Genomic DNA, 23,693 nt, shown 5'->3' with positions numbered 1-23,693 from the left:
CTGTCTCAATGTAGCTTTCAATCTAATTTGTTTTGAAAATTTTTCCCCTGGCTTTGTATAGACATAACCTAAGATTGTAGCAACAGTAGCCTAAAGCCTCTATTCAAATGCCTATTAGTGTTTTTTATTGAAATTTTTGACTATTCTTATTGCTCGGTGAAGGTTACAATCAACCAATTTTGCTCAGTGACCACGAATGTCATTCAGTAAAGGTGACAGCCTACCAATGAAATTCAGTGAAGGCTAGCATTCATGAATGCTGATCAGTGAAATTACTGCCAGACGACATTGCCGACTAAAGGGTGTTAATAGTTGAGGTTATTCCAAAATGCGTTGTGCTTCATGACTTTACAGCAGCGTACTAGCCTATTGATCAAGGCATCAATGACATACCAACACTGGATTGTAACAAGTACAGAGATGATGCTTCACTACTGGCATTTCCAGTTTTTGCTAGTATCATGAAGCTATTAACGTATATAATATTATTAGGAAATATTTTTCTTTTAAAATAGAAGTTTAGTCTGTGGGTGTGTCTTAATTAGGTTAAAGCCAGCTAGTCTGGGTGCTTTGATGTGTACTAGTTTTGAGATGTAAACAGAGAGGTAGAGTGTATTTGCATTTTTTGAATAGAGCATTCAAGAAGCGGAGTGAAATCTGGCACCTAGCGAGCAGAGACCAAGCAATATGTTTATATTGCTAATAAAATTTTTACTATGAAAGGGGTTTTATTGTTAGAAGAGGTGGGTTTAAAGAGTCTGGTGATACAATGAGAATTTACATTAAATGAGCTGTGCTCGGTATAACTTCAGCAGTTTTGTGTGTGCGGAGCGGAGGCAATGTAAGATCAAAGTAGCTGTAAGCCTACAACTGTCTCCACAGGAACCAAAGTGAAAGGAACCTCATTTTGAATTTGTAAGGTGAAAATACTTCGGCTGGTGTCTGGTTAAGTCTATGGGTTGCTGTTGCTTTAATGGAGATTAGTTTGGGAATTTGTAGCCATGTGTATATATTTAACTTGTATAAATTAATAAAATGTTTCATTTAGTTTAATATAAAATCTCTTGAGAACTGGTGGTTTGATTTCTGAATTTAGAGTTGCATCTCGAACATACCACTTAAAAATACAGGTTGTGACAGTTGTTTAAAGTTTCCCTCTGGGATTTTTAAATAATTCAGCTATACCGAAAGGCTGTCTCATAACATTAGGCTACGGGTTGAGCACATGAAGGATCCAGAAGAACGATTCCCATGAGATCGTATCCTGTTCCAATTCATTTTCACATATTTACAAATGATCTACATCCATCAATCTGTAGGTCATTCAAGTCTGCAGAGGACATCCAGCTGGCTTCAAGAAACTTCAAAAAGATTGAGAACAGGTTGAACCAAGTCATGGGAGCCACTAATGACTATTACAAAATGTGGTGACTTAAGCAGTCTGTCAAAGACAATGTCAGCATGGTTCCATGTTAATCATGCTAATCTATCCATAAGAACTCAAATCTTCCTGGATGGAGAACAGCTGGCACATGACCCATTGGCAGTATATCTTGGGAGTAACTTACATACAAAGACTACCTTACTAATAGCTCAAAAGATGAAGAGCAAAATGATCTCTTAACCAAGCTTGCATGCTGAATGGGAAACTAATATGTAAATGTTGTGCATCACAGCACTGGCTCTCTCTTACTCAGCTGTGAATATTGTGCACCTTTATGGCTAAACTATTTACACACAAAAATAGTTGATGTATATTTAAATTAAACAATGACAATAATCAGGGATCATGAGACCAACAAACAATGAATGGGCTACCAGTACTCTCAAATACATGACCTCCTAACTTCAGGTGCCATATAACAACAAAGAATCTCCTTGAAAAAATGCACAGATCCTACATTGCCACTTTTCAGAGATAAATGGGAGGTGTCTTGTTATCAACTCATCAGTAGAAAACCATATATGGTCTACACCAGAAACTATTTCCATGGTAGATATTGCCTTGTTACACTTCAAAATTGGGACTAGTTGTTCCTAACTACTTCATCACCTCGTGGCCTGTGCCAGACTGATTGGCTTCGAAATGCCACACAATATCTGGTTAACTGTTTTAGATAATGGGGACCTAAGGTGTACTGAAGGTCAGCAAAACTTTAAGGGCTCATGATAACCTTTTGAAATTCTTGCAAACTCTACAGTAAGCAAAATAATAATTAGCAAAGCAGATAAGATCATAATGTCTAGGTAAGAATATAATGATATCATTGCCCAGCTTACGGCCAGGGCAAGCTAATTACAAAACCAGAAAAACAAGTACTAGCAACCTGTACTAAATGCTGTGATAGACGCAGTTGGCCCCTAGTTCCCAGCATTGTCTTACAAGTTGTCACAAAGCTATAATAAAGTTCATAATATTGTTGTGGTTTATTGTAAAGCAGGTTTATGGGTGTGAGTGTAGATGGTTCTGTTTGTGTGATTTAATTAAACTAGTGTCAGATAGGCTGCAAGCTTGAAATTATCAAAAGAAATTAGAAGTAAAAGACATTTGAAATGCTAATGAGTAAACATGGATGAGGTCTTAGCATGTAGGGTGTGAATGAAATTTGCATTTTTAGATAATTGAAGGAGTTGTTTGGGTTTCAAAGGGATGGGAGGATGTTTACGGCTAACAAGATAAATAGGGTAAGGTTATGTTTATTGTTCCCAAGAGGTACTGAGCATATTTGAAACATGAATGATTTTTATATTATAGGAAAAGTACATTTCCAAAAACATATAGAACAATAGAATTTACAGATTAATAAGAGAGAAACCTATATAAGGCAATGTTGCGGGGCCATATAACAACTAAAAGGAGTGTGTAAAACAGCCTTGGGGGAGCCTCCAGCCATATTTACAAAAGTCTGCTGTGTCCAGTAACTAAGGTTGGAGAAAAGCCTTAACTGGGCAGCAGTGGCCTTTCCCCGGATCATGGACTCGGGGGCGGTGGGGACTGGAAGTCCTGTCTGCTGAGACCTGCAGACCAATCAGAGGCTGGAAATTCATCATTGCTCGGAGGAGCCACTGGGAGATTGTGGGTGTTGCAGGCACTACACCCACCGAAGGTCTGGAATTGCCATGGACCAAGACACAGGTGAGTGATGGCGAGAGAGGGTGTCCGCAGCATACATCACACGTCAGGAACTGAATTTCAATAGCTTAGCATCTCATTATAAGCCCTGCTCACCAGAATCATCAGCCCTAAGCTTGATCATCTGGGCACATCGACATAATTGCACACCAACATGTTTCACAATTGTACATAAGCGACGTGCACCTGGCGAGCTGCACTCCCCTTGAGACTTTGAGGTTTGTTTGCCTAACTTGCTTCAGGCATCACTTGCGGTCATCAGTGCCAGGCTTCACAGGCAGCACCACAGGACTTTTAGGGAGGCTCACAGGCAGGTCTCTACCTACCCCTACCAGACCAACCAGTGAATGTGTGATGGCCTTGTGATTGTGAGAGATTAGAATGATAAGATGGTTGCCATACCTTGGTGGCACGTATCAGATTGTTCATCCTCTTTCTGTGCTGGATGGCCAGCCTCTTCTGTGCAGCATTTAAACTGACCATTACTGCTACCACCTCCCAAGCCAGAGTGGTGAGATTGCTGGACCTCCAGCGGGCAGAGCGGGGGTGGAGGACATCATGGTGGGCCTTCAAAAGGCATTCCAGTGACGGGTCACTGAGCTCTTCTTGGCTTTAAGGGCCATGTCTTCACTGGAGCAGTCCTAGGCTGCAAGCCTTGAGAACTGTGTGTGCAGTGTAAATGAAATATTATTTTTTTCCTAATATTACTGTGGGATGCTTTAAAGTAGGCTTGTGGGGGCTGTGTTGTGTGTATGTGTGTTTGTGTCTAATTTAATTAAACTAAAGACGGTTTGACTGCAAGGTTTGAATCATCAAAGGGATTAAGTGTAAAACAGGCATTTTGAAATTGAAATGGATGAGCTAAGTAAGGTAGGTAAATAGGTTAGAGCTAACATTTGCATTTGTAAATAAGTTCAGAGGTTGTTTGAATTTCAAAGGGACAGGATAAGATGTTGTACAACTGGCAAAATAGATAAGGCAAATTCTTAAGTTTATCTTTCCTGAGAGTGCTGGCCATAATGACAACATGAAAGATTTTTATATTCTTGGAAAAGTAACTTCCAAAGAAAGGGTGCAACAATGGGATTTACAGATCAAAAGGAAGAAAATATATTTAAAGAAAGATGGAAGGCTGTATAGGGGTGGCCATGTGAGCTCTTGAAGGGAAGACTATGTGAATAGACCTGTGAAAGACATCCTCTAGCCACTCCAGAGAAGTGTCTGCTTGTTCCAGAGAGCACGGTTTTGTTAAAAACCCTGGAATTCCACTGTCATGTGAAAGGGAGAGAGAAGCTGTAAAACACCTCCCTCTCGCAACAGTAGGTGCTTGTGATAATATTGTTGGTTGTTTTATAGATTAAGCATCTATTTGGACTGTTGCCTGAAAAGGGGTGTGTAGTTGGGGGTCTACTTAAGTAGAAATCTTTTTGGAACTGTTATAAGACTAAATTTAACTATGTAACTGTAATTTTGTGCACTTAACTTTTTCTTTTCTTTTGTTAATAAATGTTTTAATTTAACCTTTAAAATCTCTAAAGGATTCTATACTTCTGACTTCAGTGTACATACCTTCTTGTAATAAATACAAATTGCAAAATCGTTGCAATAGCTTGGCCAAATTTCCCTTATGGATTTGGTCAGCCTGGCAAATACCACCTGCCATATAACAGAGCCTGCAGTTTAGATATGGCACCTGAGTGAGGAAATGGTGAGTTAACAGGATGGTGGGCGAATAAGAGGCCACCCGCCAGCGAGGCAGCATGTTTCCTGTGGTTGCATAATTAATGAGGCGGGATGGGGAGATATGGCATGAAAATCTGCCAACATGGTTGATGGGTAAAACATCGTTTTTCACGCCCGCTACCACACTTAGTGCAAATCTGGGACGATTCTGCCCAATACGTTATCTAAATGAATTTAAAAAACAATTAAAAATCAAAAATTAAAGGAACAATAAAACATATTTATTGCAATTTTAGGGTTAGAATTGGAGCATTATTAGTTTTCAGTTTTGAACACAATACATACTTGCTAATTTCTGTATTCTAGAGGCATCAATTCATCTCATTAGATGTTTCCCACTACTCCAGTATCAAACAAAAAAGTCCTATAGAACCATGTAAATTTACAGCACAGAAATAGGTTATTTGGTCATCATGCTTGTACTCGCTCACTTGCTAGAACACTCCAAAACAAATTACTCTGCTCCATTCTTCACCTCTACCCCCTTCCCCTAAAACCTTCATAACCAATGCTTCAAATATTTATCCAATTCTCTCTTAAAAGATGCAATGGTTTATGTCTCAGCTGCTCCCTACTCCACAATGGCTGATCTCTCTCTAAAATCTAGTCAGGTGTCACATTTAGCATTTAACTTAACTTTAACATTAACTGGTAGTTTTTTTCAATCTTAGTGAGTGGTAAACAGCTGCAAAGTTAGTTAATTTAGTAGCTAGTTAGAACTGTTTCCTTAGTCAGCAGGGCCTGACTCAGGTCTTTGGAATTTCAGCTAGTATAAAGGCAGGAGGTTTTTACTTATGCATGGGGGCCATCTTGATGGAAGGATGGAGAAATAATTAGGTGACCCTTATATCCCAACATTCTCCATGAATATCAAATGTATCCCATCTGGTCTCCTCTTGCCACTGACTCCCTAGCCAGATGAAATAATCTTTCCCATTCACTGAACTGAAACTTGTCATCATTTTAAAAATCTCTGTTAAATCTCATCTGCTTTCCATGCTCCGGTGGAAATAGATGGAGTGCCTTACCTCTCCCCAGAACTATAGTTTCTCATTAAGAGCAATTACTAGAAATCTACCATGAAACCACTGGGATACAGCTAAAACTAATTACCTTGAAATTCTTCTGATAAGATTTATACTGAAATGCACGTTTTTGTAATTCATCCATCACTGTCTGCATATCCGCCAGCGTAGTTTTCACTTTTTCTCTGTCAGTATTGATGTCTAGAAGCTGAGGATCCTATAAAGCACAATGGTAATGAATACAGATTAATAAGATTGTATGTATTATCTATAACTAGAATAGAAATAACAATCACTAAGTAAAATGAATGGTGGCATATTAATGCTTGGAGTAGAGATCTGCTGGCACGCAGTTTTCCTTTTGATTAATTTTATTTCATTTCTCTTCCTCATAATATCCCTGTACCTCAGATGAGTGTGAAATAATTCCAGGCCTCTGCAACAATTCAGTTGCCTGCAAGTCCATGAGAATAACACATGGTGAAGGAGGAGGTTCATAATCAACATTTGAGAGACACAGAAAGAATTTGGGGAAGGTTACAGTCAGGAACTAAAGAGAAAAAACAACTTGCATTTATACAATTCCTTTCATAACCTCAGGATGTGGAAAAGTGCTTCACAGCAAATGAAAGGGAAAGCAAGGAGATAGGAGAATTGCCATGGGAGCGGACAAAATGGACCATAGTATGGGAGTGAGTGGGACAAGAGGTAATCATGTGAGCTGAGGTGTGGTAACACTGGGATCTGGCTACACTTGGTGAGATTGCAGCCGAGGACTTCTAAGGACTTTGGAAGCTGAGATCTGGCAGTATGAATGGGTGTGAGAGGCTGACAGTGGTAAGAAAAAGAAATGGTGGGCCATGGATAAGAGGTAACACAAGGAAGGCACAACTGAATAGATTGTGAGGATATTTTTAGATGGTGAGTAGGCCACCAAACTTTCTCAGCCTCTCATATCTTTGCAGCCAAGGATATCGATACTAGTGAATCTCCAAAGAAGTCCCTCCTCCTTCTTTCCCTTGTTGCTTAATTGTTTTCATTTTTGTGTTTTCTGTATCCTCCTCAAATCAGCAAGCACTTGATCTGGCCAGGTGAATAAAAAGTCGGGCTGGGATGCACTTAGATAAGAATAAACAGACAGCTGGGCCAGTCGGAACTCTGGACAAGCGAGAGAGCAGACAGGCTGGGAACAACTTAGATTCAGCAGGCAGCAAGAAGGCATACCAGGGAGCAACAGAAGCCAGGCAAAACAGATTGGGATTGGGATACATGATGACTTAGTTTTAATTTTATTAAACATAACGATAGAGTAACACATCAAAACTTCTTCCAAGCAGGTACGAGCTAATCCAGGTCCCGATGCTCAGCATCTACCAGAAAATCTGGATCAGATTCTATGGCTTCAATAAGCTAAAAACAAAAGATCAAAATTGTGGTAAAATAAAAATTAGTTGCCTGAAGGAACTAAAGCATTCCTTGCTCCAGTTTCTTTAAAGTGCAGAAAATAGAAAATTATGATTTCTGATAGCCCAATACGAAATCCAAGTAGAAACCTGTGTCCTTCTGCATAAGACACCATCTGATAAAATGCATTGTTCAACATAAAAGCAACCTAAAAGTTTCAACAATGGAAAGCTCAAATACAATAGAATAAATGTCCTTATATGGACATCTAATGGGTGCTTGACAGCGTTGGACAAAAAAGTTCAGAGGCCTCAGAAAGATTGTCAAGGTAAGATTTTAAGGAAACAGTCAAGGTGAAAGTATCTAACATTTGTCTGCGCAAAGTGCAAAGCTATAGTATGTTTTACACATGCACATACATATAAAAAAGGCTGGATACAAATCTTGTGAGTTGTTAACAAAATGCGTACTTACAACAAAAGCTACTTCCAAGCTAAACATTCACAGACTCACATCACTTGGCGTGGAAACTGTAGATTTACTTGTTTCTACTTGTTTCTACTTATCAGTCTCAGTAGTTATATCTGCTTGTTTCAAATATGCTTATTAACACAAGCAAAAACAAACAAGGATTCAGCAGGGATGGGGTCTTTGTAACTTCCTGGCGTTAGTAAAATACAAAATCATGCCCAAAATTCTGAGGTAATAGTCATAAAGGGAAGGGAGGAAGGGCAAAGTTGGGGACTTTCCCCTTTATTCAGGGAAAGTGTCATCCTTTGCATGGGATTCAGCCTATCCCTACTTACTTACTCACTCACTGACAAACAAACACACAATGTGCATCACGGGCATAATTTTGTCCTCGTCGGGTGGGCTTGGCGGGGGCGATCGGAAATGCGACCGCCACCCGCGATTAGGGCCCGACCACGATTTCACGCAGGTGGGCCAATTATGGCCCACCCAGCTTGAAATGCAGCTTGTCATTGGCTAGGAAGGGCCGAGCGGGGGTGGGGGCCTGTCGGCCGCCAGGTCCAATGGTGTTTAAAAACGGCCGAGGTAGCCCCAGAAAGGCTACCAGGGAAAAAGGTCTGTCTGCCATTGCAAGGATGGAGTCCAGTGTGTCAGCAAACATCAGGCAGGAGGGCAGGTCGGGGGATGGGGGGGACACTCAGTTTTCCGGCGAGTGCCTTGCTGCCCTCATCGAGGAAGTGGCTGCTAGAAGGGACACCCTTGTCCCCAGAATTGGGAGGAGGAGGCCACCACACCTCACAAAGAGAGCACGGGAGGAGGTTGCAGCCCAGGTGAGCAGCTATGACATGGTGAGGCGCACCTGGGTGCAGTGCCGGAAGAGCTTCAATGACCTGCTGAGCTCAGGAAGAATGAGTACCATGTTGGCATGGGTCAGTGTGTTCAATTGTTTTGGGCTGGCCGTCCCCCCCGTGGAGTGTGAGTGCCAACTGTCAATGATGCCGGCGCTGGCCATGGGGCTGAGCCCTGGTTGCTTGGACTGAGATCCTTGTGGCTCCAGCGCTATGACTCGGATGTGCCCTGCAAGGTGCTCCTCAGCTGGGGTTGGCCAGGCTGCAATGGCGCTGTAGGTACAGAGTGGACTAAGTAATGCTCCTCTGTCCATTCAGGAGAAGACATCCCTTAACAATATTAAGAGGTTATGGACTGGCGGAGGACCCCCACACTTCCTCATCCTCTCCCGGTATGAGCAGGGGGCCTTGGAGCTCGAAAGGCGCCATGCGCTTCAGTCAAATAGCCACAGTGATGCTAGGGTGTCAGACGAAGGTAAGAGTGCAGTGCACTTAAGTGAGAATTTCGGCTTGTGTAACCATTCTAGTGCAGCTTCTTCATTGATGTGAGCCTTGAGCCTGGAGTCCCCATTGATCATTGAAAGATGAAGGCACCATGATGCAGATCTCCATTGTCTCACCAGGGTGCCTGACATGCACAGTGACAGTGTGATGACTTTAACTAATGACATGTCCTTGTTCTCCCTTTTAGGTTCGCCAGCAGGCGTTCACTCTCCGGACCCTGCAGGACCACCCCAACACCGGAGAGCCACCATGCTCCCCAAGCATCTGCATCACACCCACTCTCTGAAGCAGGCACCAGTGCAGATACCAGCACCTCGGTGGGCATTAATTCAGCGGCTAATATCTCAGTGCCCATTGATGAGGGCACTTCACACTGGCTTGAGGTGAGGCAGAGGCAGACAGTGCCCAGGACGCTGGCAGTTGGAGGACTGCTGGGGACCAGGATGATGCTCAGTCGAAGGCTGATGATGAGCCTCTGGAGTCATCCATTAGGCAGCAGTTGCTGGATGTCCAGCAGGGTGTGCAGGAGGATCTGGCGGAGATCCAAGGGGGTATGCGTGCCATGGTCTCCGTTGTGGAGGAGTCCCTGTAGAGCATGAGCACTGTGTTGACCTTCATGGCCGAGCGCAATGCCTCCTCCATGGGGAGAGTGGCGACTCTCATGGAGAGGCTGCTCCAGGAACAGAATCAGGGTTTCATGGGGTTGTGTTCGGACCTGCAAGCCCTCACACAGGCACTGACCTCAGCTGGTCAGTGTCCATGTGTGAAATGGATGGGGCACCCAGTATCCCAGCTGGGTGCCCATCCATTAATGGCACGCATGGAGGTCCACAGTGACCTCACATTGGCGGACGAGCTGCTTGTCATCTCTGCGGGTTCCTCTCAGGACATTCCAGATGTAAGCAGCAGCTCCTTCGCCCCTCTGCCAGTGACCATGGCGTCTGATGAGGCTGCAGCGACTGGGAAGATGCCAGCCATGTCACTGGCCGCTCCCACCCAGGTGGGGCCAGCATGGGCTCCACTGGCCACAGGATGCCGGCCAAGGTCATTTAGGCCAGCAGGACGGCAGAGTCAGCAGGCTGTCTCCAATGCCAGTGCCAGTGAGGGGGGTGCACCTAGACATAACACCCGTAAAAGTAAGTTTAAAGCACCTTAAGCACAAGAGGGGGTGGTCACAGGTAAGCCTTTGTTCCCCCATTTTGTTTTTATTTTTTGAAAGGTGTGGCTACCAACACTTTTTTTTTCCAGTCAAGGCTATGTGAATTCCAACATGCACCCGCTCGCCGGCCCGAAGATTCTGGCCATGAACTCAAATTTATGTTGCAGCTTCCTGGCAATGAGGCTCCCACCAAGGCTATGATTTTATCAACTCATTAGAGAGGAGCTGGGAGGTGGGCGGAGTGGTAAAGTAGTGGGCAGTGGGTTTCAGGAGGGAAACCCGACATCTTCAAACCATTACAGAAAATTTCCAAATGCAGGAACAGTAGTGTCTTGGTCACCAGCCAACCAGAGGCAGATGGCCAATTAATCCTATTAATTAGCCTATTAACAGTCACTTTACCATGACTCTGTGATTTTACTAGCATCGGAATGGTCCCCACTATATGGAAAGACTGGCAGGTGCATTGTAGCACCCTCCCAGTGGCTTGCATGGGACATGGAGCTTCCTTTCCAGAGGCTCCATGTCCCATGAAAGGTCCCCCTGGAGATAATGGCACCCTCACTGCTCTGACGTTGCTGCTAGAAGGGTCACTGTTCCAGTCGCCGGCGCTCGCCTACCTGGCTACGTCACATTTTTAAAAAATTTTACCAACCCTTCAAGGGCACCTTAGCATGGAGGTGGCCCTTCCTTTTCCTTGCGACCTCCGCAGTAGCCACCTCCATCAGAGGTGCTGCCAAGGCAGCCGTGCTGTCAGTCTTCTGATTGGTCCAGCTGCTCATGGTCCTAACAGCTTCTTAATTGGCCACTGCCAGTAAAATCCCCTCCATAGTCCCACAGTTTTCACATGTGACATTGTGACCCACATTTGGTCCCAGCGGTGCACCAAGGTGTGCCAGTAAAATTCTGGTCCTAGAATGCAAAATCAATAAATGCTGCCTCTCGTTTCAGCCTCTTGTGTGTCCAGGAACCCAGGGCCAGATTTTGCCATCCCAATGTAGTGCAAATCTGCAGACACGGATGAAGGGGGGGAGAATCCAAAATTGCAATCTCATTCCTGTCAGCCGCCATTTTGACTGACATGGGAAACGTGGCAGGTCATGACCCAATGTCCATGCAAACTGAGGTCAGGGCTGCCATATAACTGCCTACCTCAATTTTGTATTTAATTGATTTTGAGATTTTCAGCAAGGCAGGTGGGTCACTGGAGCTTGTGTGAACCACGTCAGGTTGGAAGGGTCATAAATCATTCAGGAAGCCATTTCTTCATTCAGGAACCTTTTAAAAGTTGTTGCCAACTTCGCACATCATAATTAGATATTGCATGATATGTAAGTATGTTTTTAATGCAGTGATTGATTATGGTTTTTTTTCTTAAAAACCACCATTTAATTGGCAGCATTGTGAAAGTGGTAAGATACATTAGGGTACACTATCCAGTGGATAAAGTGCTCTTCTGCATTCAACAGTATTTAGATTCAGATTTTAACATGTCAGCTGGACTCTGTGTTTTGATCCTTACATTGATTGACAGCCCAAACATCTGTTGAGCCTTTGAAATAGCTGAACAGGTGGCTGACTTCTTTGACAGCCCTGGTATCTGTTCAGTCTTTGAAACAACTACTTCATAGGCTTTAATGTATTCAGCTCTGGAAGTCTGTTGACACAGTTATACAATGGAATTTCATTATGTGTACTTGGCTGAGCACCAACCCCTACTAAATAGGGTGGCATTTGATGGAGGCAACAGGTATTTCACCCAACAGCTGCAGAGCCCCACATCACCTCCTTTGCGGAAGTCCCACTGCATTAAGTGCCAATCTGGGACTTAACTGAGCAGCAGCAGACCTACTCTGGGATCAAGTACCCCAGGGCGGAAGTCCCGCCCACCCAGGGCTGTCAGCCAATCAGATGCTGGCAGCTGTGCCATTCTCCCAGGAAGGTCCAGGATCACCACAAGACAATTTTTTTTTATCCATTCACGTGATGTGTGTGTCGCTAGCTAGGCCTGCATTTATTGCCCATCCCTAACTGCCCTTGTTCAAAGGGCATTTAAGAGCCAACCACACTGCTGTGGGTCTGGAGTCACAAGTAAGGACAGCAGATTTCCTTCCCTAAAGGACATTAGTGAACCAGATGGGTTTTTACGACAATTGGCAATAATTTCATGGTCATTATCATGCCTTTAATTCCAGAGTTTTTATTGAATTCCACCATCTGCCGTGGCAGGATTCGAACCCAGACCCCAGAGCATTATCCTGGGTCTCTGCATTACTAGCACAGCGACAATGCCACTACGCCATCGCCTCCCCAAAGTCTGATGGGGGAGGGATGGTAGCGGGATGAGGGTTAACAGCAAGGGCAGGGGATGTCTCTCAGCAGCCCTGCCCTTCCTGATGCCATGTCTCTCAATCAGGCAGTAAGTGACTTTGAATGAGGGACGCCCAGCCCCTCCACAACCACCCCTGCCACCCCGGGATCTTATAAGCAACCCTGACAGGATTTGCTTTTTAGACTTCACACATGGTGAGACCCACCTGCCGCTGGTATTCACCCATGAATTGCCCGCTTAAGGGCCTCTATTGGCTGCAGGACAGGAAGCCCATCCATGAGCCTTCCAGGCTTAATCAGGGCAGAGGCAAGAAGGCAGAGGAGTCCCCACCCATCCATCCAAATGCACCCCCCACCACCAAACTCACCTCAGGGGAGGGCATTAAATTCTGTCCATAAATTCAGCTCAACAGGGGTTGTTGATACAGTTGTCAGGGTATTGTGAGCTTTTTATGATTGATAGTTTCATGAGCTTCTAAGAGGATTATGCTTTGTGAAGAGGTTTAAGAATGTTTATTTGTTTATTTTAACAGTCTTATCATCACTTGAGAGGATTAATTATTTTTCAAGTGGCGTTTGAATGGGGCTGTGTTTGATTGAGAGCTTTAACTCCTAACAGGATTACTTTTTTTGAGGTTTCTGAATGGCTCTTTGTTTATTTTGACAGTTTCATGAGCATCTCAAAGACTTTCAAATGTCATCAGAGTGCTCATGAGTTCTGTCCATAATGGGTACTGGGTATGTGTGCAGGGGGATTATAGAGGGGGCATGGGGATGGGTGTGGGGGTAATTATTGAGGGCTAGGATGTCTAAAACTCATAGGCAGAAACATCCTGATGTCTAAGTGAATACAGGGTGGCCTTCTAACTTGCCTCAGCATCTGCCCACCTCCATTCCCACCTCGGGCCTGCTACAAAAGGCAGAGGCCTCACCTTCAGCCAGTCCCTGCCACCCTACTATAAAGATAGCAGACAGGCACTGCCACTCAGGAGGTGGCATTGCAACATTGGCAAATGGCTCAACTCACAATTGCCACCTCAAATGGGAAAATCCAGTGCCAAATACTGGTCTGTGATCTAAATGATGAAACCAGCTTGATTCTTCGCTTAGTTTGCTAACCCTCCACATCCATGAACTGGAAAGTTGGATAAAGAAACTACTTCAAATTGCATTATTTTGAAACATACACAAGCACTGGCAATAGGGAGACTCTCTCGCCAGTTGTGTATGTTGGAAAATTGGGTGCATTGACTAAATGATCAGCAAACCATGGGCAATGAGCACCCAACTTTTTGAATTCCACACCTGGTGTGCACGGCAAACCAGTGAGGAGAGAGGAAAAATTCAAATCCTTGACACTCGCTACCATGTATAATTAAAAGGAACATGGAAATACAGAACAGGAGCTGATGATGAAGATAGCAACTATTGACCTACCTGTTCTTTTATCCTTACTGCTCTGACCTCCTCATTCAGCATGTCTATGTCTTTATCCAAGCAGCGACATAATTTGGAAATGTTGCTATCTCTTTCATTTACAGCTCTGTCAATTACAGTGCGAACTGCATTAATCGAAGGTTTCAGAGTTGCAAATACGGCAAGATCTTCAGGAGGTGTACCAATCTTATACTTTTCGATGAGCTGATACATCATTACAACAATATTTGATTCTTCCTCCAAGACTTCAATCTAAAAAAAAAGTCAGCATTTGTGTTACTCAAGTTAATAAGCCCTCTATCACAAGTTATCTATTATTTAACCCATGGGCCAACTTCTACCCTTGTGGACATTTTTGTGGGCCTTAAGTATATCCAGTTATATCCCATGTTCCATGCTTTACCAGTAGTTAAATAATCCAAGTTCCCACTAACTTGCAGTACACCCTGCAGTTCACAGGTGGCTTGGGTCACCATCAAAAGCATGTCACTGTGGAGGGTGTGGATCAATACAATTGTCAGTAAATGCCCCCAAGTTCGTCAGGGTCACAAATCCAACTTGAAATGTTTCACAGAAATCCAAAGGTTGAAATTGATATGTGTATTTCCTGCAAGAGAGGCCACAACCTAAGGTCCCAGTACTTGCCACTCATTTGGTTTTCCATAACTTAGATTCACAAAGATCAGGCAAGGTGGCCTTGCACATTAAAACTAAATCAAGAAAAGATCCCCAACCATTAACATGTATGTTGCATTTCCACAATTTCATTCATAATCTTGGGAAAAAGTCTGGATCTGTGACAATCATTAGGGATTTCTGCAAACAATGATCCATGGGAAAGCGATGGAATCATTTCAGAAGTGAGCAACTGAGGAACCAGGAAAGCTACCTCCAGAATTAATAGAAGGAAAATGCTGACATCATAATGTAGCTTTCACATCTTCAGGATTTCTTAAACATCTTTCTAACCAGTGTTTTACTTTTGAAGTGTAGCCAGTAACGTTGGATAGGTAAATAGAGCAGCCATTTCAGGCATAGCAAAAGCCGCAAAATAAAAAAAATAGATAAATGATTAGCTAATCAGTTCTTGGATGTGCCAGTTGACAGTGAAATGCTGCCTAGAGCAACAGAACTCCTGGCTCTATTTTTAGTTCATATGAACCCCTGGACCACTTTGTTGGGTAAATGCAAGTATTGTCACTACACTGGAACACCTTGTCTAGCAGCACAGATAAGTCTAGAGAACAAGTCTTCAGCACTACAACTGGGATTTTATCGGGTTCCATAGCATTTACTATATCCAGTACGCTCAGCTGTTTCTTGGTATTAAAATTAGCTGAAAACTGATACCTGTGATGACAGGGACCTCAGTAGTAAGCCGAGATGCATCATCCACTTGGCACTTTTGACTGAAGAAGATTACAAAAGCTTCAGCCTTGACGTTGTGTTCCATGCCTCTTTTATAAAGCCAAGGATACAATATGCCTTTTTAACATAAAAACAGGAAATGCTGGAAAAACTCAGCAGGTTTGATAGCATCTGTGCAGAGAGAAACAGAATTAATGGCCAGGATTTTCCCCTCGGTGATTTGGGGGTGGGGCCCGCTCGCCGAGGGGAAAATGACACGGGATAATATCGGGAGGAATCTCTGACATCATCCCGGGCCATTTAAATTTTTAGGAAGGCGGGTGGACAGCGAAATCAGCTGTCCGCCGGCCGACCTGTCAATGGCCAATTGAGGCCATTGACAGGCTAGTTAAGATAATTAAATACCTGCCCGTCCAACCTTAAGGCTGGCGGGCAGGCCAGGAGCCCCAGAGGGCTCCAGATTATTCATGAAACTTCATCCACCAGCGGGATGAAGTTTCATGTCCGATTTTTAGAAATGTAATTTTTAAGTGTTTATTATTAACATGTCCCATCTCGCGTGACATTCTCACAAGAGGGGCAACATGTTAATAAATTTAATACTTTTCTATTTTTAGACTTTACTTACCTGTCACTAATCTCCCTGAGACAGGACTTTGCCTCAGGGAGCAGTGTGCTCTTTCACGCGCATGCGCGGAAGAGCGCACTTTAACAGATGGGGATTCCCTCACCCCCCTACACAGGAATCGTATAGCGCTTCCTGTCAGGCAGGCTGCTGGGCAGGCCTTAATTGGCCTGCCCACTCAAAATGGAGGTGGGCCCTGTTTCGGTGGCGGGGGTCGGCTGTCCATCCGCCGCCGAGCCGGTGGGGCCTGCACGCCATCCGAGGGCAAAATTCTACCCAATGTTTCGAATCCGTATGACTCTTCTTCAGAGCGGACTGAAGTTAACTCTGTTTCTCTCTCCACAGATGCTGTCAGACCTGCTGAGTTTTTCTAAAATTTTCTGTTATTATTTCAGGTTTCCAGCATCAGCAATATTTTGCTTTTATGCCTTTTTAACAGTTTGCCACCTTCAAGGATTCATGTACCTATTCACCCAGGTCTCCTTCTTTCCTGCATCCCATTCAATTTGTACCATCTAGTTCATATTGTCTTTCCTCATTCTTCCTACTAAAATGTACAGTTCTCTGCATTTAATTTTATTTGCCATATGCCTCCCATTTCATCAGTCTATGTCCCCCTGAAGTCTGTTATTATCTTCCTTGCTGTTAGCTACATTATTTCACAGTTTTATGTCATCTGCAAACTTTTAATGTATGCCATAGATAGTCAAGTCCAGGTCACTAATATATATCAAAAAGAGCACTGGTCCTAGTACCAACCCCTGGCGTATGCCACTGGTATGGATGAGGGGTAAACTAAATTTGCAGGTGTTACATTGACTAGAATCAGATTGAAGGTTTGTAAGTCATTTTCTGATTGTGTCAGAAATTGTTCTTTCTTTTTAACTTCGAAATATGAGCTTCACTGTTTTGCTTTCTTACTCTTCCAATGGTATAGGGTAATTCAAAAAAATTAAGAACAACTTCTAACTGTTGAATCAGATGAACAAGAATTAAACCATTTCTAATGACCTTCAAATTTAAAAGAAAAAAATTGAAAAAATTTAGCTTTATTTACCTTATTGCCTTTTTACCTCATTGGCTGAGCATTTCCTCTGTGCATGAAATGCTTTGAAATTGTAAACATGCTCTTCAACAAGTTTACAATTTCACAACAGCTGGCATATTATCAAAATCATTCCTAATTATCATTAAGCTATTTTTATTTTCCAAATATTAAAACACATAATGATACCCTTCACCACCAATGCTAGAACATTGGGAATGGTTAAAAACCCAACCCCAGCCTTAGCCAAACAATTGCAAAACGCAGTTAAGAGCTTCCTTTTCAGCTTGTTGAAGAAGGATATGTGGTGGTAAAGAGGAAAAGTTGGGGTGAGGGAGGTTGGGAGTTTACCAACTTTACAATATACATTATGAAAAAAACTTGCAGCATACCCTATCCTGCATGTCATCAAGGAACAGCAAGTTATTCACATACTCCATGGTCGCAGTTGGAACAATTTCGAGTTTATACTCAGCGTCCTGTACTTCGTGAAGAATAGCATCTGTCTTCTGCTTGGCAAGAACTGGAAGAATCTCATTAATAGCCTAACCAAAAGAAATCAAAACAGTAACAAGTATGATCAAGAAGAATATTACATATCTTTCCTGTATACTATAACTCTTGAGCTGTTGTCCTATTATAAATAATCAGATTAACATTTATTTCAGGCTTATTAAATTAAACATTAATCCACCAATGCGTAGATTGCAACTTAACCAATTTAAGAATAGCCTTGTGAAAGAAACAGAAGATCCTCTCTAATTCCACCACCAAATATGAAACAGCACACAATAATAAAATTATACATTGCTTCCAATGGTATGAGAAATTTTAAAAGTATATTTTTGATCACTTTTGAACATTTGGAGTTACGAAAGGCACAATTATTTGTCTAACATAAAAGAACATAGTGGGGAGAATTTTCTCCCCATCATGTGGGCTGGGTGGGAGCAGGCACAGGCGGACGGGCAGCCAATTGCTGCCCACAATCAGCTGCGCGCCGCCTTTTTACGTGGGCAGGCCAATTAAGGCCCGCCCAGCGTGACACGCACCCGAAGCGCTGAGCACTCCCTGTGCAGGTGGGGGTAGGAGGGAGAGTCGGGGCCTGCGCTCTTTTGTGCATGCGCATGAAGGGGTGCAGGAATATCCCTGAGGCACGGAGCTGCCTCAGGGAGTTTAATTTCATTGTGGAAATCTGAAAAAAAGATTTGAAAAAATTATGCAGACATGTCCCCTCATGTGACAGTGTCACATGAGCTGGGACATCTCTAATAAAATTATTAAATAAAATTCATAAAGTTATAAAACCTTTATGAAACCTCATCCCGCCCGCGGATGAGGTTCCATGAAAAATGCGAAGGCCGCCTGGGCTCTTCGCCTGCCCGCCAACCTTAAGGTCGGACAGGCAAACCTGTTAATGACTTCAATTGTTATTTAAATGGCCTTAACAGGCCTTTGACAGTTCGGCGAGCACGCAGCTGACTCTGGTGCCCGTCCGCCAAACTGAAGATCAGAGTGATGCCTGGTGACATCGGGATGCACGCCCAACGTCGCCGCGCGTCATTTTACGCATCAGCGAGCGGAGCCCACCACCGCATGCTGACCAGAAGACTCAGGCCTGTGAGAAAGAACAGTACATATTGATTAATATAAAGGTATATTAAAGTATTTAAATTATGACACACTTCTTGTGGTAATTAAAGAGTTTATGTGTCCCAAAGATTTTCTTGAAGAGCTATGGAGAGAAGGTAAATATGTAAGGGGGTAAGGTGGGCGTGGTAAGAGGGTAGGTGGGTGAGGGGATAGGGTGGTAAGGGGGTAAGGGGTTGAGGAGGTAGGGTGGATAAGTGGGTATAGGGGTAGGGTGGTGAGGTAAGGGGTTAAGAGGGTAGGGTGGGTAAGGTAAGTGGGCAAGGACAGAGAGTGGGTGAAGGAGGTAGGGTGGGTGAAGGAGTAAGAGGATAGTTCAGTAAAGTAAGTGGATAAGGAGGTAGGATGAGTAAAGCGATAAAGTGGCAGCTGGGTAGTGTGGTGAGGGGAGATTGGAGGAGTCGGGTGGTGCAGTTGGGTTGGGGGTCAGGGGGTTGAGTTGGGTGGTCAGAAAAGGGAGTTGGATGGTGAGGTCAGGCGGGTGGGGTGGAGTTGGAGGGACATCGGGGAGGGAATCAGGAGGGGTCAAAGGGGAAGTCGGGGAGTCAGGGTAGGAGTCAAGGTGAGAGTCAGGTGGTGAGGTCCAGTCAGTGAGGAGTTGTGGGGCCGGGAGGAATGTTGGATGGTGAGGTCATGTCGTGTTGCGGGGAGTTGTGGGGGTCAGGGGTGGAGTCGGGTGGTCAGGATGTGGAGTTGGATGGTGAGGTTGGGTCAGGTTATGTCGGAGAGTTCTCGGGGAGTCGGAGGATCCAGGGGAAGTCGGGTGACGTGATAGGGTCAGGTCAGGTTGGGTGGCGGGGTGAGTAGAGGATTGAGGTCCTGTCAGGTTGGGTTGAGAGTGTGTCGAGGGGTCGAAAGGATAGTTGGGGGGTTGAGGGGGGAGTTGGGAGGGTCAGTGTGAGTGATTGGGCCAGTTTCAGTGCAGTGAGAAATGATCTGACCCAGATAAATTGGAAATAAAGATTAGCAGGCAACACTGTGACAAAACAATGGGCTGCCTATAAAGCGGGGATGGTTCATGTATAGTCAAGGTATATTCCCACAAGCGGAAAGGGAGACCAAAGCCCAAGCTCCCTGGATGACAAAGTATGTTAAAAGTAACATGAAGAAGAAAAATGTGTGTATCACAGGTGTCGGGTCGATAATACAATTCGGAACCAGGCTGGATACAGATAGATCAGAGGGGAAGCGTAAAAGGAAAAGAGAAAGCATCGGAAGAGACTGGCAGCTAACATAAAAAGGAATAAAAGAGTGTTTTTAGGGATATCATTAGTAAAAGTGTAGTAAAAGGAGTGGTGGAACCGATTACACACTGGGATCTATGCAAGGAAACAGAAGGCATGAATGAGTTCTTTGTATCCATCTTTATCAAAGGAGAAGATGCTGCTGAACTTACATTGAAAGGAGATAGTTGAGATGATGGATTTGCTAAAAATTGATAAATAGGAGGTATTAAAATTGCTAGCAATAATTAAAGTTGATAAGGCACCAGGACTGGATGGGATGCATCGAAGAATAGTGAGGGAAGTAAGGGTGGGAATTGCAGAGGTTCGGTCATAATCTTCCAATTCTTAAATATAAGGATAATTGCAGAGGACTAAAGAAGTGCAAATGTTGCACCCTTGTTCAGAAAAGGGTGTAAGGATAAATCCAGCAAGTATAGGGCAGTCGGTTTAACCTGGCTGTTGGGAAAGCTCTAAGAGATGATAAACCAGGACAAAATTAACAGACACTTAGGCAAATGTTGATTAGTTAAGGAAACCAGCATGGATTTGTTTCAGACAAATCATGTTTAACTTGATTGAGTTTTTTTTTGATGAGCTAACAAAAAGGGTTGATAAGAGTAATGCAGTTGATGTGATTTATATGGGCTTTGATAAGGTGTTTGATAAAGCGCTCCATAGGCATGCCAGCAAAGTTGAAGTCCATGGAATAAAAGAAATCATGATCATAATCATGGCAGCATGGATACAAAGTTGGCTGAGTGACAGGAAACAGAGAGTAGTGGTGAGCAGTTGTTTTTCAGAATGGAGGGAGGTATACTTTGGAATTCACCAGGAGTCGATACCAAGGCCGCTGCTTTTCTTGATTTATATTAATGACCTAGGCTGAGATCTTCTGGTCTCAGGATTGTTGAAGACCACATGTATCCCCAAGATGCACCATGCGACCCCTTGGAAGTCTCAATGCATAGCAAGTCCCAATTTCCCAGGAAGGTTGAACTTTCAATGGGCAATTTCCCTGCTCCTGGGACCGGCCGAAAAAGTCTCCAACTTTGAGTTGGAGTTGGAGACTTCAGACAGTTCCAACTTACTTGCCTGAATAGTTACCCAGCAAATGTTAGACAGAAAAATCCTAGCATAACTCCCAGGTACATACACAACTGAACCCCCCCCAATCACTCACACTGACCCTCCCAACTCCCCCCTCAACCCCCCAACTATCCTTTCGACCCCTCGACACACTCTCAACCCAACCTGACAGGACCTCAATCCTCTACTCATCCCGCCACCCAACCTGACCTGACCCTATCACGTCACCCGACTTCCCCTGGATCCTCCGACTCCCCGAGAACTCTCCGACATAACCTGACCCAACCTCACCATCCAACTCCACATCCTGACCACCCGACTCCACCCCTGACCCCCACAACTCCCCGCAACACGACATGACCTCACCATCCAACATTCCTCCCGGCCCCACAACTCCTCACTGACTGGACCTCACCACCTGACTCTCACCTTGACTCCTACCCTGACTCCCCGACTTCCCCTTTGACCCCTCCTGATTCCCTCCCCGATGTCCCTCCAACTCCACCCCACCCGCCTGACCTCACCATCCAACTCCCTTTTCTGACCACCCAACTCAACCCCCTGACCCCCAACCCAACTGCACCACCCGACTCCTCCAATCTCCCCTCACCACACTACCCAGCTGCCACTTTATCGCTTTACTCATCCTACCTCCTTATCCACTTACTTTACTGAACTATCCTCTTACTCCTTCACCCACCCTACCTCCTTCACCCACTCTCTGTCCTTGCCCACTTACCTTACCCACCCTACCCTCTTAACCCCTTACCTCACCACCCTACCCCTATACCCACTTATCCACCCTACCTCCTCAACCCCTTACCCCCTTACCACCCTATCCCCTCACCCACCTACCCTCTTACCACGCCCACCTTACCCCCTTACACATTTACCTTCTCTCCATAGCTCTTCAAGAAAATCTTTGGGACACATAAACTCTTTAATTACCAGAGTACAGCAGCTAGTGCCATAAAAAAGGGTAGAACTTTTGCGTGGATTGTCTCCACTATTCCCAACAAGGTTTCCCGCACTGAGTTAGTTTGGAAGGATCCTCCAGCAGAAGATTGCCCAGGAAAATCGGAGGAAGGTAAGTGGGTATTTTTTTGTCAGATCGTGGTGGGAAATAGTGGTTCCAATCCTGATTGGGAGTTTTGGGCCATAGACTTGGATGTACAAGACTCAATTTCAATATCTGCAGGTGGCATGGAACTATTATGATCTGTGAGGAGGCTAGTGATAGACTTCAAGAGGACATGGATAAGCTGGTGGAATGAGCAGACACATGACAGATGAAATTTAATGCAGAGATGTGTGAAGTGATACATTCAGTAGGAAGAATAAGAAGAGGAAATATAAAATAAAGAGTACAACCCTAAAGGAGATGCCAAGAACAGAGAGACCTGGGAGCATATGAGCACAAGTCATTGAAGATGCAAATTGAGAAAGTTGTTAAAAAGGCATATGAGGTCCAGAGCTTTATAAGTATTGGCAGACAGGACAAAAGCCCAGGAAATTATGTAGAATCTTCATAAAAACTGGTTTGGCCTCAGCTGGATATTGTGTCCAATTCTGGGCACCACATTTTAGGAAGGATGTGAAGGGTTTTGAAAGGGTCCAGAAATGATTCACGAGAATGATTCCAACGGATGAGGGACTTCAGTTACGTGAATAAATTGGAGATGCTGGGGTTTTTCTCTTTAGAGAAGAGATTTGATAAAGGTATTCAAAAACATGAGGGGCCTAGACAGAGTGGATAGTGAGAAAGTGTTCCCATCGGCAGGACAGTCGAGAACTTAAAGGCACTAACTTTAGGAAAATGGCAAAAAAGCGACATGTGGAAGAACTTTTTTATGCAGCAAGTGGTTAAGATCTGGAATGCACTGCCTGAGAGTATAGTAGAGACAGATTCAATTCTGGTTTTCAAAGACGAATTGGATAAGCATCTGTAGAGAAAAAATTTGCAAGGCTGTGGGGAAAGGGTGGGGCAGTGGGACTAGCTGAATTGATCTTACAGAGAGACAGTACGTACAAGATGGGCCGATGGCCTCTCTCTGTGCTGTAACCATTCTATGATTCTAAAAGTGTGTCAGGTTTACAAAAGCAGGTTTCCATTTTAAAGGTGAACATAGAAAACAGATATCAGGAATACAAAAATAAGGAATGAATATATGCTTTTTTAACGTGAGCTGAATCATATCTACATGCCCTGGTCCAATTAACCCCGGCCTTCTCACTCAATTTTATCCAAAGGTATGGTGTATTTAGTCTTGACTTCACAAGTAAGCATCACTAATGCTTCCTCTAAGCACCTGAAAGTTTCAGCACAGGCTATGCACAAGTCATCCCATTTAAGTTACTGAGCATGCATGTCCATGCAAAAAAAAATTAAAGGGGCCCGTGGACTTGAACAAATCACCGGCACAATCCAAAGAAAAAGTTAGACATTATGTTGATCATCATATGCTAAATTGAACAGTGCACATTGCCAGTCAACCTTCTCCATTATAAATGTATATGTCTGTGAGAGAAACTATACTAATTGACATTGTGTTTGGATTATGTTTTGTGCACTATTTTTTGATTTAAAAGTGTCTGCAGAAAAACGCAGAAGCAGTTAACATTTGGAGCAGCTCAAATC

General features: G+C 43.9%; 1 protein-coding gene across 1 annotated transcript in view; it reads right to left on the bottom strand.

Annotated features, from left to right (window-relative positions):
- Nucleotides 1–23,693, bottom strand: part of dnah6 (dynein, axonemal, heavy chain 6) — a 424,069-nt gene that overhangs the window by 354,972 nt on the left and 45,404 nt on the right. Inside the window, exons 11-13 of the mRNA XM_078570618.1 lie at nucleotides 17,486–17,638; nucleotides 14,056–14,307; nucleotides 5,990–6,118 (exon numbers count right to left, since the gene is read on the bottom strand). Coding sequence (XP_078426744.1) covers nucleotides 5,990–6,118; nucleotides 14,056–14,307; nucleotides 17,486–17,638 — 534 coding nt within the window. The remainder of the gene's footprint in view (nucleotides 1–5,989; nucleotides 6,119–14,055; nucleotides 14,308–17,485; nucleotides 17,639–23,693) is intronic.

Source organism: Cetorhinus maximus, chromosome 2 (genome assembly GCF_964194155.1).
Source record: "Cetorhinus maximus chromosome 2, sCetMax3.hap1.1, whole genome shotgun sequence".
In the NCBI taxonomy this organism is placed as follows: Eukaryota; Metazoa; Chordata; class Chondrichthyes; order Lamniformes; family Cetorhinidae; genus Cetorhinus; species Cetorhinus maximus.
The sequence above is the reverse complement of the archived record's forward strand: the minus strand, read 5'-3'. Positions and strand labels throughout refer to the sequence as shown.